This window comes from Gavia stellata, chromosome 11 (assembly GCF_030936135.1).
Source record: "Gavia stellata isolate bGavSte3 chromosome 11, bGavSte3.hap2, whole genome shotgun sequence".
In the NCBI taxonomy this organism is placed as follows: domain Eukaryota; kingdom Metazoa; phylum Chordata; class Aves; order Gaviiformes; family Gaviidae; genus Gavia; species Gavia stellata.
The window spans coordinates 15,455,239-15,479,714 of NC_082604.1; the positions used below are offsets into that span (position 1 = coordinate 15,455,239).

At 36.0% G+C, this 24,476-nt stretch overlaps 1 protein-coding gene across 18 annotated transcripts in view; it reads right to left on the bottom strand.

Annotated features, from left to right (window-relative positions):
* Positions 1-1,089: 1,089 nt before the first annotated feature.
* Positions 1,090-24,476, bottom strand: part of DLG1 (discs large MAGUK scaffold protein 1) — a 168,931-nt gene continuing 145,544 nt past the window's right edge. For 5 of the 18 annotated variants that reach the window (XM_059822546.1, XM_059822542.1, XM_059822537.1 and 2 more), the window contains 10 exons: positions 23,535-23,711; positions 22,691-22,760; positions 16,726-16,759; positions 14,033-14,074; positions 10,834-10,884; positions 9,091-9,192; positions 8,669-8,841; positions 4,680-4,789; positions 4,210-4,301; positions 1,090-1,422 (listed from right to left, as the gene is read on the bottom strand). In XM_059822546.1, the coding sequence (XP_059678529.1) occupies positions 1,316-1,422; positions 4,210-4,301; positions 4,680-4,789; positions 8,669-8,841; positions 9,091-9,192; positions 10,834-10,884; positions 14,033-14,074; positions 16,726-16,759; positions 22,691-22,760; positions 23,535-23,711 (958 nt within the window). In that variant the 3' untranslated portion in view covers positions 1,090-1,315. Of the gene's footprint in view, positions 1,423-4,209; positions 4,302-4,679; positions 4,790-8,668; positions 8,842-9,090; positions 9,193-10,833; positions 10,885-12,411; positions 12,448-14,032; positions 14,075-16,725; positions 16,760-17,461; positions 17,562-22,690; positions 22,761-23,534; positions 23,712-24,476 lie in introns of all 18 variants that reach the window. The other 13 variants (XM_059822547.1, XM_059822543.1, XM_059822552.1 and 10 more) reach the window with 4 other exon arrangements.

The window sequence follows — 24,476 nt, forward strand, 5'->3', positions numbered from 1 at the left end:
TATTGTTGACTCTGAATTCTCCCTTCGGTTAAGACATACATATTAAGGGGGGCGAGGGGGAGAGGAGGGAAGACAAACACCTGAAATTCCGTAGGAAAGAGGAGAACTTGCACGTATTTTTAAACTGTAACTAATATTCCCTGGACTTTATGCCCAGCCACCATAGCCCATTTGATTTCTCGTGATTAAGGAAGGTAAACTCTAATTTGTATTTTTATTCAAAACAAAAAGCTAGGAGTAGGTGGTAAAAGAAAAATATATATTTTATATATATATTTATACGTGTGCGCAACTATGTAAAGAAAATAATTCCCATAGTTACAGAGTTTAGTTAAAGAAAGTTTAATATATATATATATTTATTATAACAAAATAGGCAGTTATTGTGGGTAAAATATTCATTAAAATCTGACTCCTAAGAACACACACATTTTTAGGCTACGAATCATTCCCTCATTGCCCTAATGACCATCTCTGCAGCTGTTTTCTGTATTACTGCCAACGGAAATTTGGCATTCCTCTGAAAAATACAAGGTTTCCTAGCACCTAAACATATTTTAGGCTCAAAAAGTTTGATGACCATTATCTATAAACAATTTCTGTAAGACACTATAAATAGTGTTTCACAAGGAAGATTAAAAACATTACACATCTTTGTCCCTAGCAATTTTATTGGCAAAAATGAAAAAATAGATTATAAGAATATCCATATGAAACTATGAAAACGAAATATCCCTTGAGGAGTAGTAATGGGAGTTAATGAACATGTTAACTCAAAATTTGAAAGTTTCTCTCTAACTGCCTGGAAAGGAAAAAAAAATACTGTGAGAATAGAATTTAACTCAGAAAATAAAACCTGAAATTGATTGCCCTGACCAAACCATGCTATTAAAGTTATGCGTGCAAAGTTACTCATGATTTACAACTTCCTTGAATACAACTTTTCTTTCAATTGTTATGAAATTTTAAAAGAATATCTATAAAGCTTTTTTGAAAAATCTTTGAAACTTACTTTCCCTTAAACATTAAGGAATTTTACCAAGCAATTCCCTCCCACCCCCACCCCAAACTAATAGCTGGTCAGGCCATTCCACTGTCGTGTTTGAAAAATGGCAAACCAACAACACACAATAATACAAAATTATTTAAACTAAGAGAGACACCAAATGTAAAGCATTATGGGAACTGCAGAATGTGATGGTTAGGGTATGAACCACACTGGAAAGAACTAGAGGCAGGCTCCACTGGAAGGGCTTAAGAGTCGTCAGATGTAGTAGGTGATGTCAGTTAGAAAACGAAAAATAAAAATCTGTTTTCATAATTTTTCCTTTGCTGGAACCCAGATGTAAGGCCCAGACTGTTCCTCTATGATCTGCTTCACTTGGTTGTAGATCTCTTCCAGTGTGTCTCCTTGGACAATAGCTGCAAAACATAATGTGGCAATCAGCAATCATCCTTCCTAGCTCTGTACAGAAACCAAGACGTTCCAAGCCAAGCTGTTCTTTTCTCAGAGTGGCAAGAGGATTTTAGATTGCTGAAGAAACAGACACCCACTGAGATTTCTGGTTTCTGTGTTGGAGTGAAGCGCATTTTTGATGGTACTGCAGGACACACAAAGCACCATCTCTCCCACTCAGAGGCTTGGGATTACGAAGTGGTTTGCACTTTACTACAAGTATACACGTACAACTGAGGAGGTTTTTTTGCTTTTCCTAACCACATGTTAGAGTTTGCCTGAGTCAATTCACATCCTCCAGTATGCTTTTTGGTCCAACTTTCATGTGTGTTTCCAACACAACAAGGCAAGACAGAGTACAGGGCTGCATACTCAGGCAGTCAGTCTGAGTCAGGCTTGGTGTAATGCAGACTGCTGAACTCCTCAGCTGGACCCCAAAACTTCATAGCAAGGCTGGCTGACCTTGGGATTTCTACCTGCTAGCACTACCTTTGCTTTTGGCCAAAAAGAGGAAGAACTCATGGAGTTTGTTGCCCAGCCAACAGATTCAAGATAGACAAGAGGCTTACTTATCTAGTTAAAAGTGCAATTTATATTCAGATGGTGTAAGCTAGATATATTTTCTCCAAGGCTAGAAAAATAACTAGAAATGAGCCAATATGGATGTGTTCTGACATATCAGAGTAAAGTACAGTCTGGTGGAAATGAGAATGAGGTTTGAGCTGTTCTTATCACGCTTCAGTCTGAAAAAGCAGTCATCGTGAGACAGCAACTTCTTTTTAATAAGGATCACCACCTCAGTGTTGAAAATCCAAGAATCAAAGTTTAGCATGAAAGATAATTTCGGAGACAGGTCAGACTCACTCTTTTGTGCATTAATATATTACTGCTGCTCCCAAGCTTTGCTTTCATGCAAATTACTTCCTTTTTATTCCTACTCATCATTCCTATCTCTTAAAAACTTTCTCCCCATCTGCAGCCCATTGTCATAGTGCCTATGGGAGGAGGCTGTTCAATTATTATAGGTCAAGTATAATGTTCACAGCACAACAGTGCATTAGAAAGATTTAGAAATGTCTTTGCAATGCAAATAGCCATAAGCTTCAGCATCTTACTTCTCTCTCCAGCTACGTTTAACCACATTTCTTCCAAAGCTCAGTATCCTCAAAACAGAAAATGAATGTGCTCTTCATGTACTTCAGTGCAAAGTTTAAGTCTGTTTAAACTTAACCTGCTGATGAAGTTGATTTGTCACCCCACACGATGTGGTATTTTTTAACAGATTAGGGAATGCTCATACATTCTGTTTTACCACCTGACTCACATGAGTGGCAGTCTCCAAATTCTAAGCGGTAAGTGGGATATGTAATGTCTTCAAGTATCTCAAACAGATTCAGAAAAGGATTTCTGGCCTGAACTGGATTATCGAGGACAGAAGTCTGACCATTGCTATCCTTCTTTGTCAACAAGCCTTATAATTCTAAGAAACATGGCCCTGAGCACTAGAGCCCTTAAAAAGGCCCATAGGTTTTTGAAACATCTTGAATTATGTCTCTTCATTTCCTATATAATGCCTTGAGACAGTCTGGGAGAATACCAGCTGCTAACTAAATATTTAATTAATATCTATTAAAATAAACTAATTAGTTTCCTGAACAACAAACTTGACACATTTGCAAGTCATTTGGTAAGGGACTCTATAATAGGAAGAATTTGCAATATATATTGAGAGTCCCATAACTTTCTGGGTGCAGACAGATAGAGAGCTATCAGAAGAGCGGGAGAGCTAGATGCAGTGTTGGGATAAACTGACAGCTGTGAGGCAGCAGAGAGGGATGGAGGCAGACAAAAAGGGATGGACTCAAGTTCTTCATTGTGTGGGTAGCACACGAAGTAGAGACCAAGACAGCAGCAAGACTGGGGCAGGGAGTCTACTGGTTCCTCTATCTTCCTCCCATGTGAAGCCACCACCCCTTCCTATATCTCTGCCCAGGTGGAGCAGACTGTTGCATTCACAGCTCTGCCCACATAAGACAGGAAGAAGGAATTTGGCAAAGGAGTCATGTCACTGAAAGGAGGTGAATGGGGCAGCAAACACAAACACTGCAAAAGAGAACATAACAGGAAGGAAAGGAGAGAGCGTCTATCTAGGATAGGAATAGGGAAGGCTCATTTCTGCCACCCTGAAGATCCTGACTTGATCAATCTCCTCCTATTGCAAGCCACAATGCAAACAATTAGCACAGTTTGAGTGCTTGCTGGCCTTGCCGTTACAGTTAGGTCCATGGCATACACAAATTTGATTTGCTAAGTACCATAATGCTGTAGGTGCCCAATTTCCAGAGGCTTAATTAATTACCATCATACTTTACTTCCCAATTTTTAAAAAAAGGGAAATTAATCATTTTCTACAGGGAGCTTTGCTGGGCAATCTCAGCTCTGCAGATAAAAAGCTTTAAGCATACAATATATCAACAAAGCAAACATCTGCATTACAATACCTAGGAAAATGGTAGGAAGTCTCACAGTTTTTAAAAGCTGAATTAAGCTCCCAGTGAATTTTTGTATCTATTGAATAAATTGATCAAACTGAAATTAGTGTGGAGGTACTAAGATGGCTCTATGCCTCAAAAGAATCACAGATCAGCCAGAAAACAAAGTTCAGCCTTATCTCAGCAGTGAGGCAATTACTATTTTACAGCAAGCAATAAAATTTCAACTCTGGCAAGGGAACAGTCCCAAGCAAAACACACCTGTGAAGTGTTCAGTAAATTCTTGCTCCAGTTTCATGGCTCGCTCAAATGTCTTCCTGGCTTGCTCTTCTGTTAAGCGTTTATTCATTTCCCTGAAATTGAAAACATTATACATTTAAAAACTACTCCCAAATACTTGGGAGTCTTTTGAAATAAGGTTTTAAACTGTTGTCCGAGTATTAACCCTAATAGGAGGCAATCTCCTAAATGACACACCTAAGCAAAGACTGCAGTGGGAATGAGCTGTGCTGACACTATGTTGCATGGAATTTAGCTCAATGACATTTGTTCTCAAGCACTTTAATTTGGATTAGAAACCCCATCTAAAAGTCCCTAGAAATTAAACTCAGGAAATTAAATATTGTTTAAAATGCAAATATTACAATTGTCTTCACACAACTTGCAGCTGGCTTTTCAAATACAATGACAGTCTCAAAAAATTTAGCCTGAGGTACTTTACTTTTACTCACATGATATTTTCCACTGTTTTGGGTTTAATAAAAATGGAGATTGGGTACAGCTGGGCAATCTGCAACCTTTTGATCGCATTACCAGAAACATCAAGAATGCAATGTTTACCCTAAAAAGTGAGAGAGAACGGAAAATGGCACTAAGCAAAGTTTAAGTCACAAGTATGCATAGCTAATATTTTAGAAGAGGAAACACATCTCCACTGAAGCCAACAAAATTAGAGCATTTTCATCTATGATATTATGATTTCACCACTTTGGCACAAGGTCCTACGATGCTCCTCTGTTGGGATCATACATCATTTGAGATGTTCCTGACCCTTCTTCCTTCCTTTCTCCACTAGATGTTGCAGCCCAATCAACAATGCAGAATCATCCAGTGGAACAGCTGTACTTCAACCACACCACCAAAGTGATTTTTTTTTTTTTTTCTTTTTTTTAAATAATTTGAGGATCCTTCAGGGAGGTGGCCATGTCACAGATGCAGTTTGGAGAGGAGCCAGATGACTTAACTGACATACCTGAAGGAGTAACCACCCCAGATAGCAGGGAAATATGCCACTATCAGAATCGTTAAACGGAACTGAATACAAGCACTCTCCTCCCCCCAGGTACCACACAATAGAATACCAAGTTTGAGATGGTGTATGCAATTTGTTTGGGCTGATTGTTTTTTATCTCTTCAGAAACAAATATAACGTAACCATTCCTTGGGCAGTTGGAAGACAATGTAGTAGGGCTGTTTTTCTCCCCACCTCTATTCTCCCACTATAAGCAATTTTTCAGCTCTTTGGGATATCTCATCTCAAAGGCTCTTCCTGTTCCTCAGCTCCTCTCATCTCTGATATGCTCATTTCCACCTCACACATTTTTATTTCTTTCCTTTCTGAGTAGCATATGAGTAATTTGGCATACCACCATTTTAGAAAGGGATGGGGGAGAGAACAGAAAACCACTGCTGGGTGACTAAAATAAGAGAAGTTTTTTCTTTAGCAGGGAACCCCTGTGCATGGCAGAATTCTGTGAGCCAGGATAGAAACCCACAAGCACCATAAAACCAAAGGTTACTCTTATCATACAACGCACTTCCTGAACTCCTGGGAGATCATTCCTGAAGGGCATGTTGAAGAGCAAGGAAGTGACTGCAGCCTGAAATGACACGTTTCTGCTTCCTGGCTGAAGAGATCCCTAGGATCATTTACATTTGATCTCTTGCACAACAAAACCACAGAATTTTATTTCAGGAATTCTTGAAGAGGATAGAAGTGTTCTTCCCACATAAACAATACACATCTGCTTGCTTTCAACTGATGATAGCTGTTTCCCACATTCAGTCCACGGATCTGGATGCTGACTGGTATCATTTAAGAACCGTGTTTGTAGGTTCTAGCAGAGTATTTTACTACGTGTGCTGACCTGTCCACATCTTTCAAATAGTTTCTCTTGAAAAGTGACACATGCTCTGGAAACTGAGAATTAAGAGCATTACCTGGTCAATTTTCCTTTTTGGGCTAAGACACTTGGTATTTGCTGTGTTTGGCCCAACAACTTATGCCAGGTGCCAAAGGATTTTGACCAGAGGGTGGAGGACTAGACTGCCAGCACAATAGCTGTACTGGACCTTATGGAATATAACTGTGACAGTTTATTCCAAATCAATAATGAACATGCGTTAACAGTGGCCTCAGACAGATATTTGCAAGCTGCTAGCAATTCCAAAGAGGATATGAAAATTCCTTTCAAGTGAAGACTTGGAAGACACAGAAAAGAAATGCAAGTACTTCATGATACAGTGAACATGTGTTCATCCAGGGAAGCTATTTTGCTCTTTGCATAGTGCATTTAAACAGTATTTTACATATTTTTTTAGTTCCTTACTTGCACTGCATCTGATTGAGAAACACAGCACAGCACTCAAGTGCCTTTTACAATAACTGAACAATGGCATCAAAAAGCATCTTCAGCTGTGTCCATTGTAGACAAGGAAATGAGAGAGATAGGGATCAGCTGGAAACATGGGCAAATGAACACAATTTAAAGCTACTGCAAGAATACTATTTCTGGTACTTTTGGGGTAGTAGCAGTCATTTCTGCTGTGTCTGCCCCTAAATTCATCATAGAAAACTTGGAAATCATCTTTTGTATCCCAGTAATAAGACCCACTGAAGAGACTAATTTCTTAAATGAGACGGAGAGAACTACAAGGAGGGAGTAGCCCCAGATAGACACGAGAGGAAATGGCCTCAAGTTGCGCCAGGGGAGGTTTAGGCTGGATATCAGAAAAAAATTCTTTACTGAGAGAGTGGTCAAGCATTGGAACAGGCTGCCCAGGGAGGTGGTGGAGCCACCATCACTGGAGGTGTTTAAAAAACGTGTGGACGTGGCAATGCAGGACATGGTTTAGTGGGCATGGTGGTGCTGGGTTGATGGTTGGACTTGATGATCTTACAGGTCTTTTCCAACCTTGATGATTGCATGATTCTGTGATTCAGATCGACCAGTTTGCAGCCTGTCACGATTTTGAAGTCAAGTTCTGAAGGACAGGCCACTGTTTCCCAGAAAAATAATGTTAGCTGGAACTGAAAAATTGCTGCATCTACCTGAAGTCCCACAGTGCCTGTGCAAGACACTTAATAGCATGGAGACATCTGGTAGTACTTTGTTCTTCATGTCTTTATAAAAGTTTCACAATTGGTTTGTACCTTACTAATCCCACTATATGGGCAAAAGAACACAGCCAATTCCAGGTCTAGGATGGAACCAAAGGATTGTATCTGTGCTACCAGGTCAAGCAACTGTCGACAGGTGTATAATGTTTAAGCTGTTCAATAAATAGTTTCATCATTTAACCACATAGGATAGTTACACAACTTCATTCAGCCTCTCATACAAAGTACTGTTCATTTACTTTAACAATTCCTTTTCTCGCTATATACCATGGGGCCAGGTTCTATTCCATAGGATGAGAAAGACGGCAGAAGAAAACTTCATCACATGAACCACAGAATCTCACCATGTTCACCCTGTTTTTGATTTGAGTAAATTACACTTGCCAGAAATAACAATACTCCGCCATTTGGCCAGAATGGTCTACACTGTTTTCTGGAGGACTAACTACACTCCTGCATCACATGGGTTAACCACACTTACCCTCTGCATGTCCAGATTGAAAGCGCTCATGCTTGTGAGTTCCCACCTAGAAAATAGCTGTTTCTTCTCTCATACAGATCAGATAACATTGTCTACTGTAAATGCATCATATTTGTAAGCAGTAGAACAACACTCATCAACCTAACGTGGAACATTTGCAAAGAATTTTCACCAAAAGATTTTCTTTAGAACAAGCATCTTACTCTAAGAAATATGCTTCCTTCTTCCCACTCTTTTTCAAAGACCTCAAGTAAACTTCACTTTGAATTTAGAAATACTTAGATTTTGGAAGAAATAGTTAAATAAAATCTGTTCAAGATAAAAACAGTAAAGTCAGTCTTCAATATTGTACTGGTAGTTATGCAAAACGTCTTTCTAAAACTGAATTTATTACATTCACTCTTTTCCTTTTGTTAGCTAAATCCATGAAGGGCACAAAGAATAACAATTTGACAAGTTTTCTTCTGCACAGGTCTATATCAAATGGATCATCATATTAATTGACTCCACCATCACTATTCTTCATTAGTTAATGATCTATGTATGTGAGCTAGGCTAATTAGCCTGTAATTCCAATTATTTCTTCTCTATTTTCTTTTTATAAGAGGGCACAAACTATGGTTGCTCTTTTCCCATAATTTAATCACGAAGTTTTCATTTTTCCAAAGCTTCATTATTTCCCTAAATGCATTTGTGACAATACATTTTGTTTCTAGTTTTGTACAAATTCCTTTTAAAAGTGAAAGGGTTCCTAATGGCTTCTTGCATTCTTCTCTTTTCCCCTGTCAGCACAGTCAGATAATCCCCTCAGTAAATGAAAGTAACTGGCACCGATTTACCTTTTCTGCTACTTCTCGCACTGACTGGACACTTGTTCCATAAAGATGATTATTGTACTGGCCAGCTTCAATGAATTTGTGATCCTGAATATCCTTCTCCATTTGCTCTCGAGAAGTGACAAAATGGTAATCACGTCCATCCACCTCATAATCTCGTTTTGGTCTAGTAGTATCTTTAAATATAAACCAGTAATTTTTAAAGCAAAACAAAAAACAGTGACTTTTTTCCCTACAATATCCAAAAATAGTCTCCCATTTATATTGCAAAACTGTCACAAGCAAAGAGATGACTGACAACTAAGATGTCTATAAAGTTTCGACAATATATTAACTTTTTTTGAACTCAAGATACAGAGGATGTCTATTAAGAAAATTAACATAAAAAATCATTTAGAATTGCCTTAGTATTTGCTGAGACTTACGTGGAACACACGAGCCAAATTTGTCTGGAAATTCTGAGATCAGATCATCGTTTATTCTGTCTTTCATGGGTCCCAAAACAATCACTGGTCGAGTGTAACTGACTATTAAAGGAACAACATCAGTTAGGTTTCAATATGACTGCTTTCTTACCGTTCAGCAAAATAAGCTTCATCACATGGTAATGGTCTTAATATGTAAAAGAATATGTATTCCTAAAGAGACGAAAAGCATGTTGAAGAATGTATATCAATTAATAACCTAGTCACAGTAAGATACTGGATCTTCACTCTCAAATCACTATCCTGGGGGATCAAAGATGTCTTAAATTATGAAGTCTTTGGAAAAAAAAAAATCTTTTCACAAAGTAACATCCTTCATTCTAATGAAAACAGCAAAACAACTTTTCTCTTCAACCTTGACATTAACTCACTTGGTATTACTATCATTCTCACTAAACCATTAAGCTATCAGAATCTGGGAAGCTAATGCCAGCCAAAAAGATGTTTCTCATTTTGTGAGACCCTCTGGTGTGCATACACAGACCCAGCAGCTGATCATTTGAGGGTAACAACCCTCCAGTTCCCTAAGCTTAAGCATAGCTTACTTAGCACGTCGAAGAGGGCCTACCATTTCCCCATTTCTAGCATGGTCTTAACTCATGCATTTCTCACCCATGATTTTATTTGGAGCCTACCAAAATTACAAATTGTATGATATAAATAATGTAGTTTGTGTTAGTCTTGTATAACAATTTTTACTACTTTTGAAAGCTTACTGATTAAATGGAGCCCATACACGATGATTAACAAGTGGAGTGGAAAGTCTATACAGGCACGTGTGTTCCACGATGCTACTAAAAGCAACTGGGCCGTGCCACTCGCTGCATGAAACCAAAAATGAAATCTTGACACCCAAAATTCATGTAAATACATGATGTATATTTACTTTGACTGCCACCTGATTTGATAGGTAATAGATATCAAGTATTCCCAAAGGACATCGCTTTCACAGATTGGTTTACAAATATATGAGCTATGTATCAGATAATGTAAATCAACCATTAGCACCTGTGGTGGTGAATGGGAACACTAAAAATTCTGTATCTATTATACACCATGAGGCAAGATCAGGACCAAGGTGAAAAGGAAATTATAGCATCCCACTGGAAATCAGTAAAAAGCATTTTATTTGAAATGCAAGTGTGAGAAAATATTTTCTCCTACCAATTTCCATTTCTTTCAAAAAAAATTTTTTTTTCTGAAAAAAAATCACTTGGCAATTGCTAACCAAATTAGCCGTATGAGAAGCCCATACAGAAATGGGAGACTGTCATGTTTTAGAGACATTTCAATTAAAGCTTACTAAAATAGACAAATGACCTATTGACACACTTTTTGCTGTGAAAAAAGAAACTGCAACAGTGAGAATGCTAAAGCAATATGAAACAGAAGAAAACTGTAATTTCTGAGGTTCACACTGATGAAACTGTTAAACACACCATATTTTCCTTATGCAATGTAAACCACACAGAAGTTATTTTAAGTAGCACACCTTTGGATTGTGCACTAAATAATTTAGCAGTTGCATTTAATAATGTATGCCTTTATGCTTTATTCATTTGAATAATGGTAACAAGTTTAAAACAGTGAAGAAGTTTATCATGGTGCTCAGTACATAAGGGCACATGAAGAATTCAGATAATTCAGATTATATTTATTTTCTACTGAGTGAGATCTACAAACCTTCTTGTTGATTGACTGGTTCGTATGACAAGACATATTCCTCTTGGCCGCCTAAAATGTAAATGTAAAGACATATCTATGTATTTTTTTTCTAAACCAACATATTTAAATTGAGTCATTCAATGAACTATAATGATACAGACATTCCTCAGCAATATGAATTACAATGATACTGATGAAGGACATTTTTCAAAAACGATGAATTATAAAAATCACAAAGATAAGCCAAACACAAAATTTTAAAGCATAAGACACATACAGTATAAATCATTTCCTGGTTTTTGTTAGCATGTCAAACTGACATCAAGCACAAGAAAAATTTTAAAGCATTCTTGAAATGCTCTTATACACGTTTCCCTGAAAGAAATGCATGCATGCTATCATTCACTGCTAGAGGCAATGCCACCTTCATCATGAACGTTCTCCATACTTTGAAGCCAGCATTTACATGAATATTTTTCTATATTTATACAGGGCTGACAATCATGAATGTCAAGGTGTACATATCTTCCATTAACTTTATCATGAAGTGGCATTTATATAAATACTTTCAACCACTATAATTCTAAAAAAAAATTATGATTGTATATACTAAAAAAATATTATTTTATTAATTGATTTTTAAAGATGAACTTGAAAACAAAGAATGCTTTGTATTGTTCTCAGCTCCAAAAAGCACATCAGCAGTGAATGAAATAAAATAACTGAATTTTGACCTTTGACAGCTGCAGGCTTTTTAAATGTTAGTGAAAGCATCTGAAATATACCTCAGTTGCTATCTCTCTAAAAGACTATTTCTAGTCTAACAAGATATCTCCAAGTAAGATTTCGTGCAATGCAATCACTAAAAATTAACTCCATGACAGCAAAGAATTTATAATTCTGAAGATACAAGCTCAAATTATATAACATTACTACGAACTTTGAATAAAATAGCGTCCTTCAATAACTCCCTTCTTTAATTTTGGAACATTCTTTGGAGTTCATAAGCCATACTTATAACAGGCAAATGCTATCCCACAGTTGTATAGAAACAGATGGCAGATAAAGGCTTTTATAAATTAATATATTGCTTCTATATATCTTTTCTTTATTTCATAGCAAATAAAACTGATCTTTTAAAGCTAAAATTTACAATTTCATTAAGAGAAGTATTTCTCTTATTTGCAATAAATTTGCATTGAAACTGTACTACAGCAATACATAAATGAACATTTTCATTTTTTAAGTTATTGCAAGTGAGGAATATGTTAAGACAGACATGAAAACATGCAACCTGTATATTTTAATATCTCAAAAAATTACTCATGCAAATGGATTTTAGAAGGACAGTATATACTTTCAGGACCCCTTTTAGGCTAGGGAGAAGAATCACCACCTATTGACTCATCTATGAAAGATTCAGCTCACATATAATTAGATACTTCTTTGGAGAATTCACAATGCTATAAGATCATAAATTAGTTAAACTACTAAAGACATAGTTACAAGTAAAAAGCATCCTGTGATTGAGGGCAAAAAGTATATATTGTCACTGCTTTTCAATACTTTCGAAAAATGAATATTAATAGAAAGAACCTTTTGAACAACCGTACTCATCTGTAATCAAGATAACTTTCATATTAGACAGCAAAAAGAAGAAATTAAAAATTAATTTTAATAAAAAGTGCTTGCAATTACACATTCAGATAAGCAAATCCATGACATTCATAATAAAATCAGGGCTTCTCAAGTAGTAACAGAGTAAAAAACTAACTAGTCGTACCAATAATAAGCTTTAAACATACATAAAGCAAGCTCTAAGAAAAACCTTGGCGCAGGGGCATGAGAGGAAAGCAGCAAATTTATGGAGAAACAGTCATGGTTAAATAGCTTTAATGGCATGTCATTAAAAATGGTTAAAATTTGTAAGTTTGTCGTATAGGCAAAGGCAACTTCCATACATGCTCAATTTTGTGTTATTCTCAGGGAACACAAATGCCTCCCCCAATTGGTTTCTTTTCAATTACAGACTATGACACCATTAGCATTGTAAGTGCTGGGGTTTTTATATATATACATGTATAAATTTTCTCCTTGAGCATAATCATCTGGAAGAAAAAATACGGATCATCACCTCTGAGAAGATCTACAGCTTCCAAACAAATATATCTGTTAATGAACCACCTTCCTTATTACCCTAACAGAAATAATATCTGTTTCTGAAGTGCCCATTACACAGTTCGCAGGCAACCAGAAGATGATGACTGAACCACTCAGCGTCACACTGCGTGACTTTTACTATTCCTTCTTTTCATATTCCTCTTCAAGTCCTCAACTTTTTCATCTTCCTGCTCTGTTCTATCCTGGGTTCCAGGTCCGGACTGTGCGACCTTACTGAGGAGCTGTCCACTGGAAATGACCAGTGGGATTGAATTTCTGGCTCCGGTTTAAGATGTTTTAAAGCATATTACCCACTGTCAACATGTAGTACTACTGTAGCTTGGGTAATAGTAAATAGTACTGTAGCTTGGGCTAGTAAAAAAGCTAACTCAGTCTAGTATTTAAAAGATACTATGTCTTCAGAGAGAGAGAACGTGTATGCGTGCCTAGCATGCTAATTTATCATAACTGACTTAATGTGTGTCGTATGCTTTGAACACAATTCATACTGAGCACTCACACTTGACAAAATAGATAAATGAAAGCTGAAAGCAAGGGTAAATACATGTTTGCTTATCTTTTCTTTCATTAGAAGTATACACATATTAAATCTGAGTATCAGTCGTGAAAAACTGGATAGTTATTGCACTATTTAACAGATTACACAGTTTAGTTACACTTTCAGTATTAAGGTCAACTACATATAATTATATTTGCTAGCATTAAATTTACATTTAGGCTTTAATAGGTCTAGCCAGCTCACATAATTAAAAAAAATAGGAACTGATTCAAATTAAGCTGAACTAAGAAAATCATAGATCACAATAAAAATATCCATAAAGGAGGTTTGCAGTGATGCTCTCTAGTCAGTTTTTAAAAAACAAAGACACAGCAGAATTTGCAGTACCCCACCAAACACATGAATATGTATTTCACCTGTAGGTGACTGAGAAGTTCTATTTAACATGTAAATACCCAGAAAAGACAGACAAACAAAACCAAAAAAAGAGCTACTAAACCAAGGTTCTAAATAAACAAAGAACTTAAAAACACTTACGGTAACTACTTTCACTATCGCTGGCATTAGAGGTTACATGCTCTGAAATTGCAACACAATGGAAAAAACAAAATAAGGAACATACACTAATGGCATGAGTCCAAAAGAAAGCAAAATGACACAAAATAATCCAGATGAAAGACAATACTGATACCAAAATGCTGAAATCAATACATACTGCATATAAAAGTTTTAAGGTACTTCTCATAGCTCTCAGGATGAAGCTTAATTTCATACGAAAGGAATGGATGTTAATAAAAAGAAAAACATTACATAGCACATCAAAATAATATTACGAAAAGTACACTAATTCATAGTTCACATGTAACCCTGCAATTTTTAGGTTTTCACTTCAAGATGAATTTTGTTGTGCAAAAACTGTGGGATTATGCATTTCAACTTTTATGCACGCAATTTATTGATAAGAGTCTTGTAGCAGAAAATACTGGACTATACTGCAGGAAATATAATGTAGCATGTTCAATAATCCACACTTTCCTATGGTATATTAAATAGTTTACTTGAAGTGCCATGCAGAATTGAGATTTATTTTTTTTCCCCCCAAGTAATGCTTTAGTTTTCAAAAGCTCCTGACTTTTATTCTGGACTATCTATATTAATTTCATGCCTTTTGCATAGTAATCAAAATACTTCAGTAGCTACAAGGTGTTTATATTTACTTTTTTAAGCTATGTAACTGTGTTAAATATGCTTATGGTAAAAATTAATAAAGAATTTCAGGTATCAATCTATTCTGTTACCTGAAAATTCTACAAATCTGGTGAACAAATATGAACTTTGATATTTCTGAACTTTATTGTAAAGAATCAATTTTTATGCCACCCAATGAGTGTGTCTGTTTGTAATGAAAAACACTAACATTCACAGGTTAAGACTGCATAAAGAAGCTTGTGTATGACCTATACAAATGAAATACAATTAAATTTGAAATTATGTACCTAACTGTGTGCATGTGATAATACCTATTGTTGTCATGAGGAGTCTTTATAATACATTAATTTCAGTGTGGTTCCTCCCCTACAAGATTGAAGAGAAGGAAGCAAGGGCACTCTAGATGTAAGAATACAGTTATGAAGCAAGTATGCTTCTAGTGATTAATAAACATTAAAAAAAGTTACAGTCATCATATGTAATTAATATTTTAAAATGTTTTTGGATAAAGTGAACCTTTAAACCACAAATCTCTGGCTAGACTGAACTCCCTCACTTCATTTCTGTGCAGGAAAAACAGATAAATATTTCCGAAAGTCTGCAAAGTACCAGCAATTTGTATCTACTTCCATTTCATTTTCTTGTCTTCGAAAAAGAATGTCCACATTGGCATGGAAGAGGCAAACAGTGATGTTTAAAAGCCTCATGGCAGAACGTGAAAGGGAGACATTGTCAATTGCGAATACAAGTTTTGTGATAGTCTGATAATGGTCACAATTGGTGAAGATGGAAAGCCTGAAATGCCAGCAAGAAGAGCAGTCTTGCAGAGCCCAAGTAACACAGCTTGCATTAAGTGTGGTAAGGCAGTTTCAAAAAGTCTGACTGTGCTGAAAAGCAGGCTAGAAGCCGTTTGTTTTTATAACAGAATCACCTGGTGATATTTCTGGACCATATTACGTAGTTTAAACTAGGTATGATCATAAGGCCACAAAGGCCGCTTCTGATCTTCTGCTCTAAACCATAAGGCCATAAAGGTTGCTAAGGTCTTCTGCTCTAGAACAAGAATTTCCTTGAAACTAGCCATTTCAGAAATGGAAAATTAACGTTATAGATACTAGAATTTTTATTGCATGATTGAGACCAAGTATAGAAGTTCACCCCTTCTTACATGTAATTTCAGCAACACTGTGCATAACAGTTAGGCGCTGGGAAGAAATGTTATCTTTAATAATCTATACTCACTTATCTTTAGTGACTAATTTTACTATTCCATAAACGCGTAACAATGCATGTGTTTAATATCTGTGATGAAAGCAAGGTCTTGACTTTCTTTCTATTTGTCATTTTAGTACAGTGGTGGTGTCTGTGTACACAAACAGATCTGTTAGGGTACTCAGCAACTTTTGAATCTTACTGTAGTCAGGTAGTTTAACATTTCTACAGAAAATACAACTAATGCTTATGTGTGTCCTCTATTATCTACCCCTCTACCTGGTTTAAAAGCATCATAAGAGTTCAAATAAGTCAGACAGAAAAATTCTCACGGCATTTGTCAAGCAAAGTTTTTTTGTTTGTTTTAAGTAGCTGTAAACATCAGTCACCTAGAGAGAGGATTGAAAACTATAACTAGTTAAAGTATTACAGCAATGGTTGTACTATTACTGTAAAAAGCCATAGGTTATTTTTAAATGAATAAAACCACAAAGACCAGATAAAAGTGACATAAAAAATCACCAAATTTAAAAACACAGTACTATTAAGGACAAACAAGTAAGTGCTGGTAAGCTTCTGAACAACAAAAAAAATCTAACGTGATAGTCACATGAACTTAAAGTAGCACGTTCCTGAAAGCAAAAACCCCCAGAACACTACAAACTAGAAAGAGCTTATGAAACATTTTTAGAGTCAACCTCCTTATGCCAGTAGAGCAGCAGTCTCAAAGAGATCTGTTAAGAAAAAAAAAAACGTAGTAATTTTTCAGATGGAGGTTAAAATAACTTGGGAGTATTTTGATCACTTACTCAGGCCTTTTGATCCCATGTCGTCAGGGACCTCCTGCAGAGTAGTCCCCAGAGGGCAAGCAATAAAAAGACAATCACAAAGAAAATAATTGTCAGTAATATATAAAATTGGCGCTACGACGGGAGACAGTTCCCAGAACATCACAGGGGCAGGCAAGTCTATCGGATTTGACCTGGCTGGCACATGAAGTGTAATCATGTAATCAGTGATTCAAACAGCAGAGAACACCATTTGTAGTGGATCTGGTCTGAATTAGCAAATTTATGCAACTGCTTTTTGAGAAGGCACTTTTTTTTTTTAAGTGCTGGCAACAATGATGAAAATCAAAGTAACCTCTCTTCATTAGGAAAAACCAAATTAGAATGGAATGACTTTGAAGTAACCAGTCTAAAGGGACTGATTCGAGAAGCTGGTAAGCTCCGTTACACTTTCTTCATTGCTGTGTACTCTCCTCCAAGTCAGAAATGAGGAACCATCGCTGACAGCGCTGGAAGGCTATTAGCTCCTCCAGTTAGTACACACTGTTACTCAAGGGTATTACCCAGTTTACTCCAAACTGAGATACTCTTGGGTTAAATTTTACTTTTTACTGATTTTGTAGATTGGTTTGTCCTTGGCACCTCAAGCTCGTTAGCCTGTTGCAGCTCATGAAACTGTCTCCATGGTAACACCCTACTGCAATCTAGCAGGCCCTTCTACGTGTGCTTCGCTCTCCATCGAATGCCACATACTTACGGTCAATATCACTGGTTTCCTGCTCACTCTGGTCCTTGTTCTTGTAGAAGGGAAATTTTCGGGAAAAGAGGTTCTTTTTACGCTTGTCATTGAATGACTGCTGAAGAAGAGAAGGAGGGGCAAAACAAAGGATGTCTAATGTCTGTGTGAACAAAGGCCCAGACCAGCAGCTTTGTGGAAGCTGACTCCTATAACCACATTATGCAGTGCATATGTCAGTTTAACATTATTTTCTCAGCTCATTAAAAATAGAGATTGGGATCATGGCTTTGCTCACACCCTCCATATTTCACATGCGTACTACTGAGAGAACTGGCAGGCTGGTTTATCCTATAGAGCCTGACCTGTATTTCACAAATTTAGGCCTGCTGGGAGTGTAAAAAGATGGCAAAAACTGGGTTGCTATATAAGATGGCCAAACCATAATGAAATCAAAGTCAGTTAAATCACTGACATTATCTAATACAGGGGTTACATTATTTTGAAAAACCACTGAGGCTTTACACATGCTTTTGCAAACAGCTGACATCATAACAGCACACAAGAAGCATTTGCCAGTGTTACCCATTTGCAAAGGCAAAAATGTAAATAGTTTGGTGACAACTGCTAAATAACATATCACACAGTAAAGAAAAATGGAAGTTAAAAGCTGGCGTTGTACTGAATGCTCTTATGATAAAACTAAGTACCAGTCAAACAGGAAAAAGGGAAAAAAGAAATGTGTCCAGCTAAAACATCCAAACAACAAAAAAATAAAAATCCCCAAACAAACTGTATTTGTTTCAGCCTTTCACAGTTGCAATTCATTGCAAGTTCACTGAAAGAAATGACCTCACTCTACGTAAGTCTGCATCCCAATACCAAGATTAACTTTCAAAAGATACAAACTCATTTCATTTGTTTACTGTGGCAATTATTTTTTCAAGGGAGCATTTATAGGGAATTACCACATGAAAAACCCTGTATGTCCAAGGATTATGTTCAGCAACTGTTGACATTAACTGCTTGTGTTGCTGAAGAATTTCTGCATCTCCGTTACTACAAAAATTTCGAGGGTTACCTATATAGACATATACATATCCACCCATTTGAATATAAACTATTATTGTGCTCCTTGTCTAAGTGATGGAGAGCATCAGTGTATTTTCATTCATATATAGATATGTCTACAGGTGTAATTAACACAGAATTTAGTAGTAACTGCCACGTTTTCCACTGAAGACATGTGACTACAGCACTTTTAATTTACTGTTCTAAGTCAATAAAGAAACTCAATGTATAAATAAATCAGTAACATTGTTATTGCAATTATGCCCAGAATTAGAACTAATACAGCTAACTTGAAGCCAGCTGAAATTTCTTTTCATCTTTAGGCATAAGTAAATCATCTGCCCAGTTTTGCCAAGACATGAAATTTACCATGGTTTTGTCATTTGGTTTGCAGAAACTCTATTACAGGAAGGATGGCACGAGTAAGAAAATGCCCAACTTGGTTTTGAGATCCTGTGCTGCAGGGGGACTGTTTATTTCTAAGCCAAGCAGAGCCCACGTGCAGCAGGAAGTAATAAAACTTTCACAGAACCATTTTTTAAAAGCTACTTTAAAAAAAAAAAACCAAAAATATTTTCAATTCATACATTAAAGACTCTATTAAACAGCTATTTCTAAAATTTGGAGCATGTTAACTTTCAAGTAATAGTCTGTCTGTCTTCAGCCAGTGTGAGCTCATCTTCCTCTATTACATGCAATACAGTTGCAAAAAGATGTATTACCCTTTTCTACCAGCATTAAGTATGGAATGAAATATAGTAACAACTGGGGGTCAAATAGGACAAAGTTTTTTCAAAGAGTGGGCCACCTTCTTTGGTACAATTACAAAACGACCATTTGGCCTTTCTAAAGAGAACGCCTATAGTGCAACACACAAGCTGCATCCTGCTACAGTATTAACAATCCTTCTGGCCATCTGTTTTAATACAGACTTGCTTGGCAATATCAGATACTGAAACGTCCAGTGATATTTTCATTACCATTCTTTAAAAAAAAAAAATTACTTTAAAATTATCAGGTGTTAAAGAGGCACATGGTACCATGGGAAAACAATCAGTGACACTGAGCTCTGGAAATAGCAATACTGTGTTAAGTATAATTGGCTGGCATCCGTGTTCGACTAAAACAGTCATTCCACTGTAAGAACTGGTAAATTATCAACCTGACATATGGACAAGAGAACTGGTTTAGAGCCAATCATATGCTTTCAGGAACCATAGTAGGCATGGGCAAGGTTTTAGGTTATGATCCTCCTGACCTTCTTTACCTGAAGTCAACAAGTCATTGCAATTGATTTCTTGTAACCAGAAAGATTAATGTAACGTACAGAACAAGTGCAACAAAGAAATATGCCCAGAGGAATAGATCTTTGCTGAGTATATTGAAAAATACTGTAACATGAATTTAAAAAAGTGCAAGTCTCACATCTATATAATTGTTCCATTCCGACAAGTCCCTCAGTTTGGGCAAAAGAATAGGGGAAATAAATGTAACAAAGCTAAAATGGTGCAGTTTAACTGAGGTGGTGAGACTCTGCAATTTGTATAGTTAAAATAAAAAGAGTGGTTGATTTATTGTACTTCATAAAACATAATCGGGTTCTTAATTTTAGTTTTGAAAATATTTCGCAACAATAATTGTTTTACTTTCTGTACAGTAAATCTTACTGAACTAATACTAAATTTTATATACTGCATGTATAATGGTCAGAGTCAGTTCCATTGCCAAAAAAAGGGGAAAATAAAAGTAATATTATACTGATTTTGCATAAAAGATTAGCCAAAAGATTATTTTTAAAAGATACCATGATTATAAAAAGCTAGAGAGAATTGCTTATTAGTTGAAAATGCACAGTAATTGTATTAAATTTTTCATAAGCCCACTGCAAATCATAAACAGGCATCATAAGCAAGAACATATTAAAACAGAAGCAGCACAGAAAGTGAAATAAATGTGTATATGAAAGGAACAAACAAGAAAAAAATTTAACCATTTCCGCTCCAGATTTTTTAGCTTTCCTTAAAATGAAAGGAACATGGATTTTAATGTTTGCCACCACTAGGGTTATTCTTTAAGGTTTTAATGCAGAAATTTTGAAGAATTGTACAAAGTTGGTATTTATCCTGTCCATGAAGTATTATCATACACAGACACAGGAAGGCACACAGTCCATGAGGACATGTATGGTGCAGAAAACTTACTGGGAAAAATAGCACCATGACAAATACAGGAGAGGAGAAACTGTAACATTAAAACATTTACAGCTGAAGCAAAAGATTGTGAACAGTGTAAGCGTGTTTGCAAAATGAAATGTTACTAAAGAAAAAGAACTGCAGTTCTATATCAATGGCAAGCGTAGTTGCTTTTCCACTCAGTATTCCATGCATATCTTTAGTGCTATGCTAGTACACAGTGACTGTGCGCTAACTCTGCTATTGTCAAAATGCTACTTCAAACACATCATTAAGTTAACTCTTTGCAGTTTATTGGTAGACAAACTACAAAACCATGCAATCATCTTTCAGAAAACATGGTAACATTTGAAAAATTACTTAATGTAATTAAAATAATCGAAAGTATTTAAGCCATTTTCTTTATGTGACTTAAGTGAACTCAAATTATAAAAATGATCAGGTTAAAAATTACCACATCAGTTAATAACATTTTATTCCAATACCAAAACATGAATGTACCAAAACATAAAAAAACCTGCAAATAATCCAGTGAATCCTCAAAGCAGTACTGTAACTGTTCATCAGAAAATAACTAGAGATATTTCCTTTTAAACAAATACTTACAGAAAACAACCATGACATTTTCTTCATTAATAAACTAAACTGAACCTTTGCCATGCAGCAGAGGGATGGACGTGTAGATTTGACAGTCTTTAAAGTATAAAGTCCTACACTATCAGGATAAAGTATTGAAGATTTAATACTTCATATAGGTGATTTTTGAAGTTATGAAAAGATTGTAACTGAAATAAATGACTAAAAGGAATCTTTGGGATTTACAATAATGACTGACTAATGTTACAACATTAGTGCTATTAAAAAAATAATCACTACTTAAGAAATAGCTTCCTCAGGAGCTTAAAGCACGTTTCAGATTTTAAAAAATGATACTACTTCAAAGGCTCTTACATATAAAATGCACATATGTAAGTCTTGAAATTACTTGTTACATACAATTGGTAGAAATTGTAAGGTTGTGAAATTGTTTCTCAAATTTCAAAACGACCAAAACATTACAAAAAAGCCTCACCCTCAAAAAAAAAAAAAAAAAAAAAAATTGGCTGCTTTACCATAATGAAATTACTATAACTTTGGCTACAAACATTCCTATTACTACCTAAGTAGCTACCCTGCTTTTCTCACCACTCATTCCCACCATATGTACTGGGACAGAGATTGCATATCGTGCACAGAACTGCACCAAAATTAAAACCAGGATTTCTTTTGGATTCGCTTATTTTTAATCTGCATAGGTTATTTTACATGATTTGAGCACAGACACATCACTATTTGTGCCAATGACAGCAGTGGTGAGAAAAAAAACAGCTGTGAGATGGAGATTGATTCTGGTCAGCAGTGGTGCTAGCCTTGAGCTTTTGATGGCCTACGCCGTTGCATGAAATTCTTTAAAGCTTCTGCATCCATAATTGTAACAAAGAAGTTACTTTATGCCGTTTGCGTAACTGTGTGCATCGTAAAACCTCATTTTATCACAGGGAACCTGTTAAGCTCTACTTCCTTGTTTTCTATATGCATTTAAAAACTTGAAAGAAAGGAACATATTACTTTTTCTGAAAATTGGTAGTAAGACTCTCCCGAAGAAAAGGGAGTCCAGGACTACAATCCATACTAAAGGACTAAACTGCTTCATAAACAGCACTTGCAGAGCTGTTAGAAATGGCACTATTCAATACTTGGCTAGTATCTACAATTCCTATTACACTGCAGTATTAATGATAATATATATTTCTAAGATAATTCTTCAAACATTTTGCAGTGTTTTGGCAATGGTTTACTAAAAAAGTTAGCTTTGGTGCTCAGAATTATTTCTATTTGACAGAATTTAATCTTTTCATTAAAAACTGAAACTGAGTCTGCATAAATAAACCACTGAAAAATGTTACCATTCACAATGCCTGGTGTAATCAGTACTTCATCAACTCACCCCTTTATCTCCTCTTGTTTTGGAATTGAATTTCACTGTCTTTAAACGGGCTCGTTCTTTTTTCTCAACTCTACCATAAAAACATACACAAAAGAAGTTAAATCAGCAAAATTCCAGAACTTGGAGTTACTACTAGTTACAATGTAAGCATATAGGTGTACCTTTTGCAGTACAGATTTTTGTTGGTGATGACACCTTCAGAAAATGGCAGCCTGCTAGTGGCAGACTGTATTGGAAAAGTAGGGTATTCTTTCTCAAGCAATGAGCTGTGAGGGTTTTGGAGTATTTTGTGATTATACAGGCTCAATAAATCACATGTCACAATAAGTGAGCAGCCTCAATTACCAGTCAACAGCAGATATTAAGATTCAGAGCACCTCATCTCTTATTTGGGTCTCTGATATGCCAGCAAACACCTTTTATCTGTTTACTTTGGCCACCAAAGAAAGACCTTCCAGTCTCCCAGGTTTTGGGTAGTAAGAATTCATGATAGTATCATGATTCAAACGAAATTTACTTTGTACCTTTTCATACGTAAATGGTCTAATGTTATTAAACCCATAACTTGCTTACAGTGAGAACACAGAAATGGACTTGGACCACCTTTATCAACTTCAGCACGCAACTCCTTAGGTTAAATAAGGTTTTAACAAACATCTAATTGAGTTAGTCAGAATCCCACTACAGATTGTTTTTAAAAAAACCAAACAACAACAAACCAAAACCAAGCAGCTGATGAGGTACAGAATGAACAACAAAGAGCAAAGCATATGCAATATACGTATTAATCATATCAGACGTTTAACCGCAGACACCTCAAAGTCAATAAAGTATCATGACATACCTGCGTTTGCTTGGGATAACTCCAATTTCATCACTTTCTCCATCTGGAGTTACCTGCCGTGCTTGCCACCATTCATCATCAGAAGCATTAATGACATGGAGAATATCGCCAAATTTGAAGTTCAATCCTTGACTTGGAAGGCCACTATCTTTAGTCTTGTCATAATCAAAAAGAGCTCTACATCGAAAAGAAAAAAATAATCATAGAAAAGGCAAGAAAAAACCCAGGGGAGTAAGAATAGCACAAAATACGAAGCTGCCTCTGTTGTTCACAAATGACTGCATCGTTCTGACAGCTGCTTAAAACAAGAATGCTGAATACATTCTCTCTCTCTCTCACATATACACACGCACACTGAGAATATATAGTATAGTATCCACACACACACACTTAGAAGTATTAATGAATGCGAACAAACTGTAGTACTTCGCAAAAGGTCCACAGAAGATGCCTCCTGCAATTCAGTAAGTACTTTGCACAGAGCAAGTTACATGGAAAAAACGGCAAGTATTTGAAACATACATCACTGTCGAAAGTTCTGTAATGTACATTGTTTTATATCAAGTTACAAATTGGAATTATTTTATTAAATAAAAATGACTGTCTTTAAAGTGAAAGTCCATATCCTGCTCACAGGGTGGCAGGAAAAAAAAAAGCTTAGAAATATGATCCGAACGCAACTTTGCTACTGCAGTATCTGAAGGCAAAGAGCTTTATGTGCATTTTTTTTGAAAATTCCCAACCATTTCAAGAGAATGTAATCATTTTTTCTAAGGTAAGCCTTTTTTCAAATAATAGGCACTAGCAATACCTGAACATCAGCTGCATGGCTACAGTTTTATTAATATTCCCTTTGCCAGCAAGGTTGGTTTACGCAAGTCCACTATCATCCATACCCACATTCACACCTGCTTTGTACTGATTCCTTCCTCCTTCTTACTT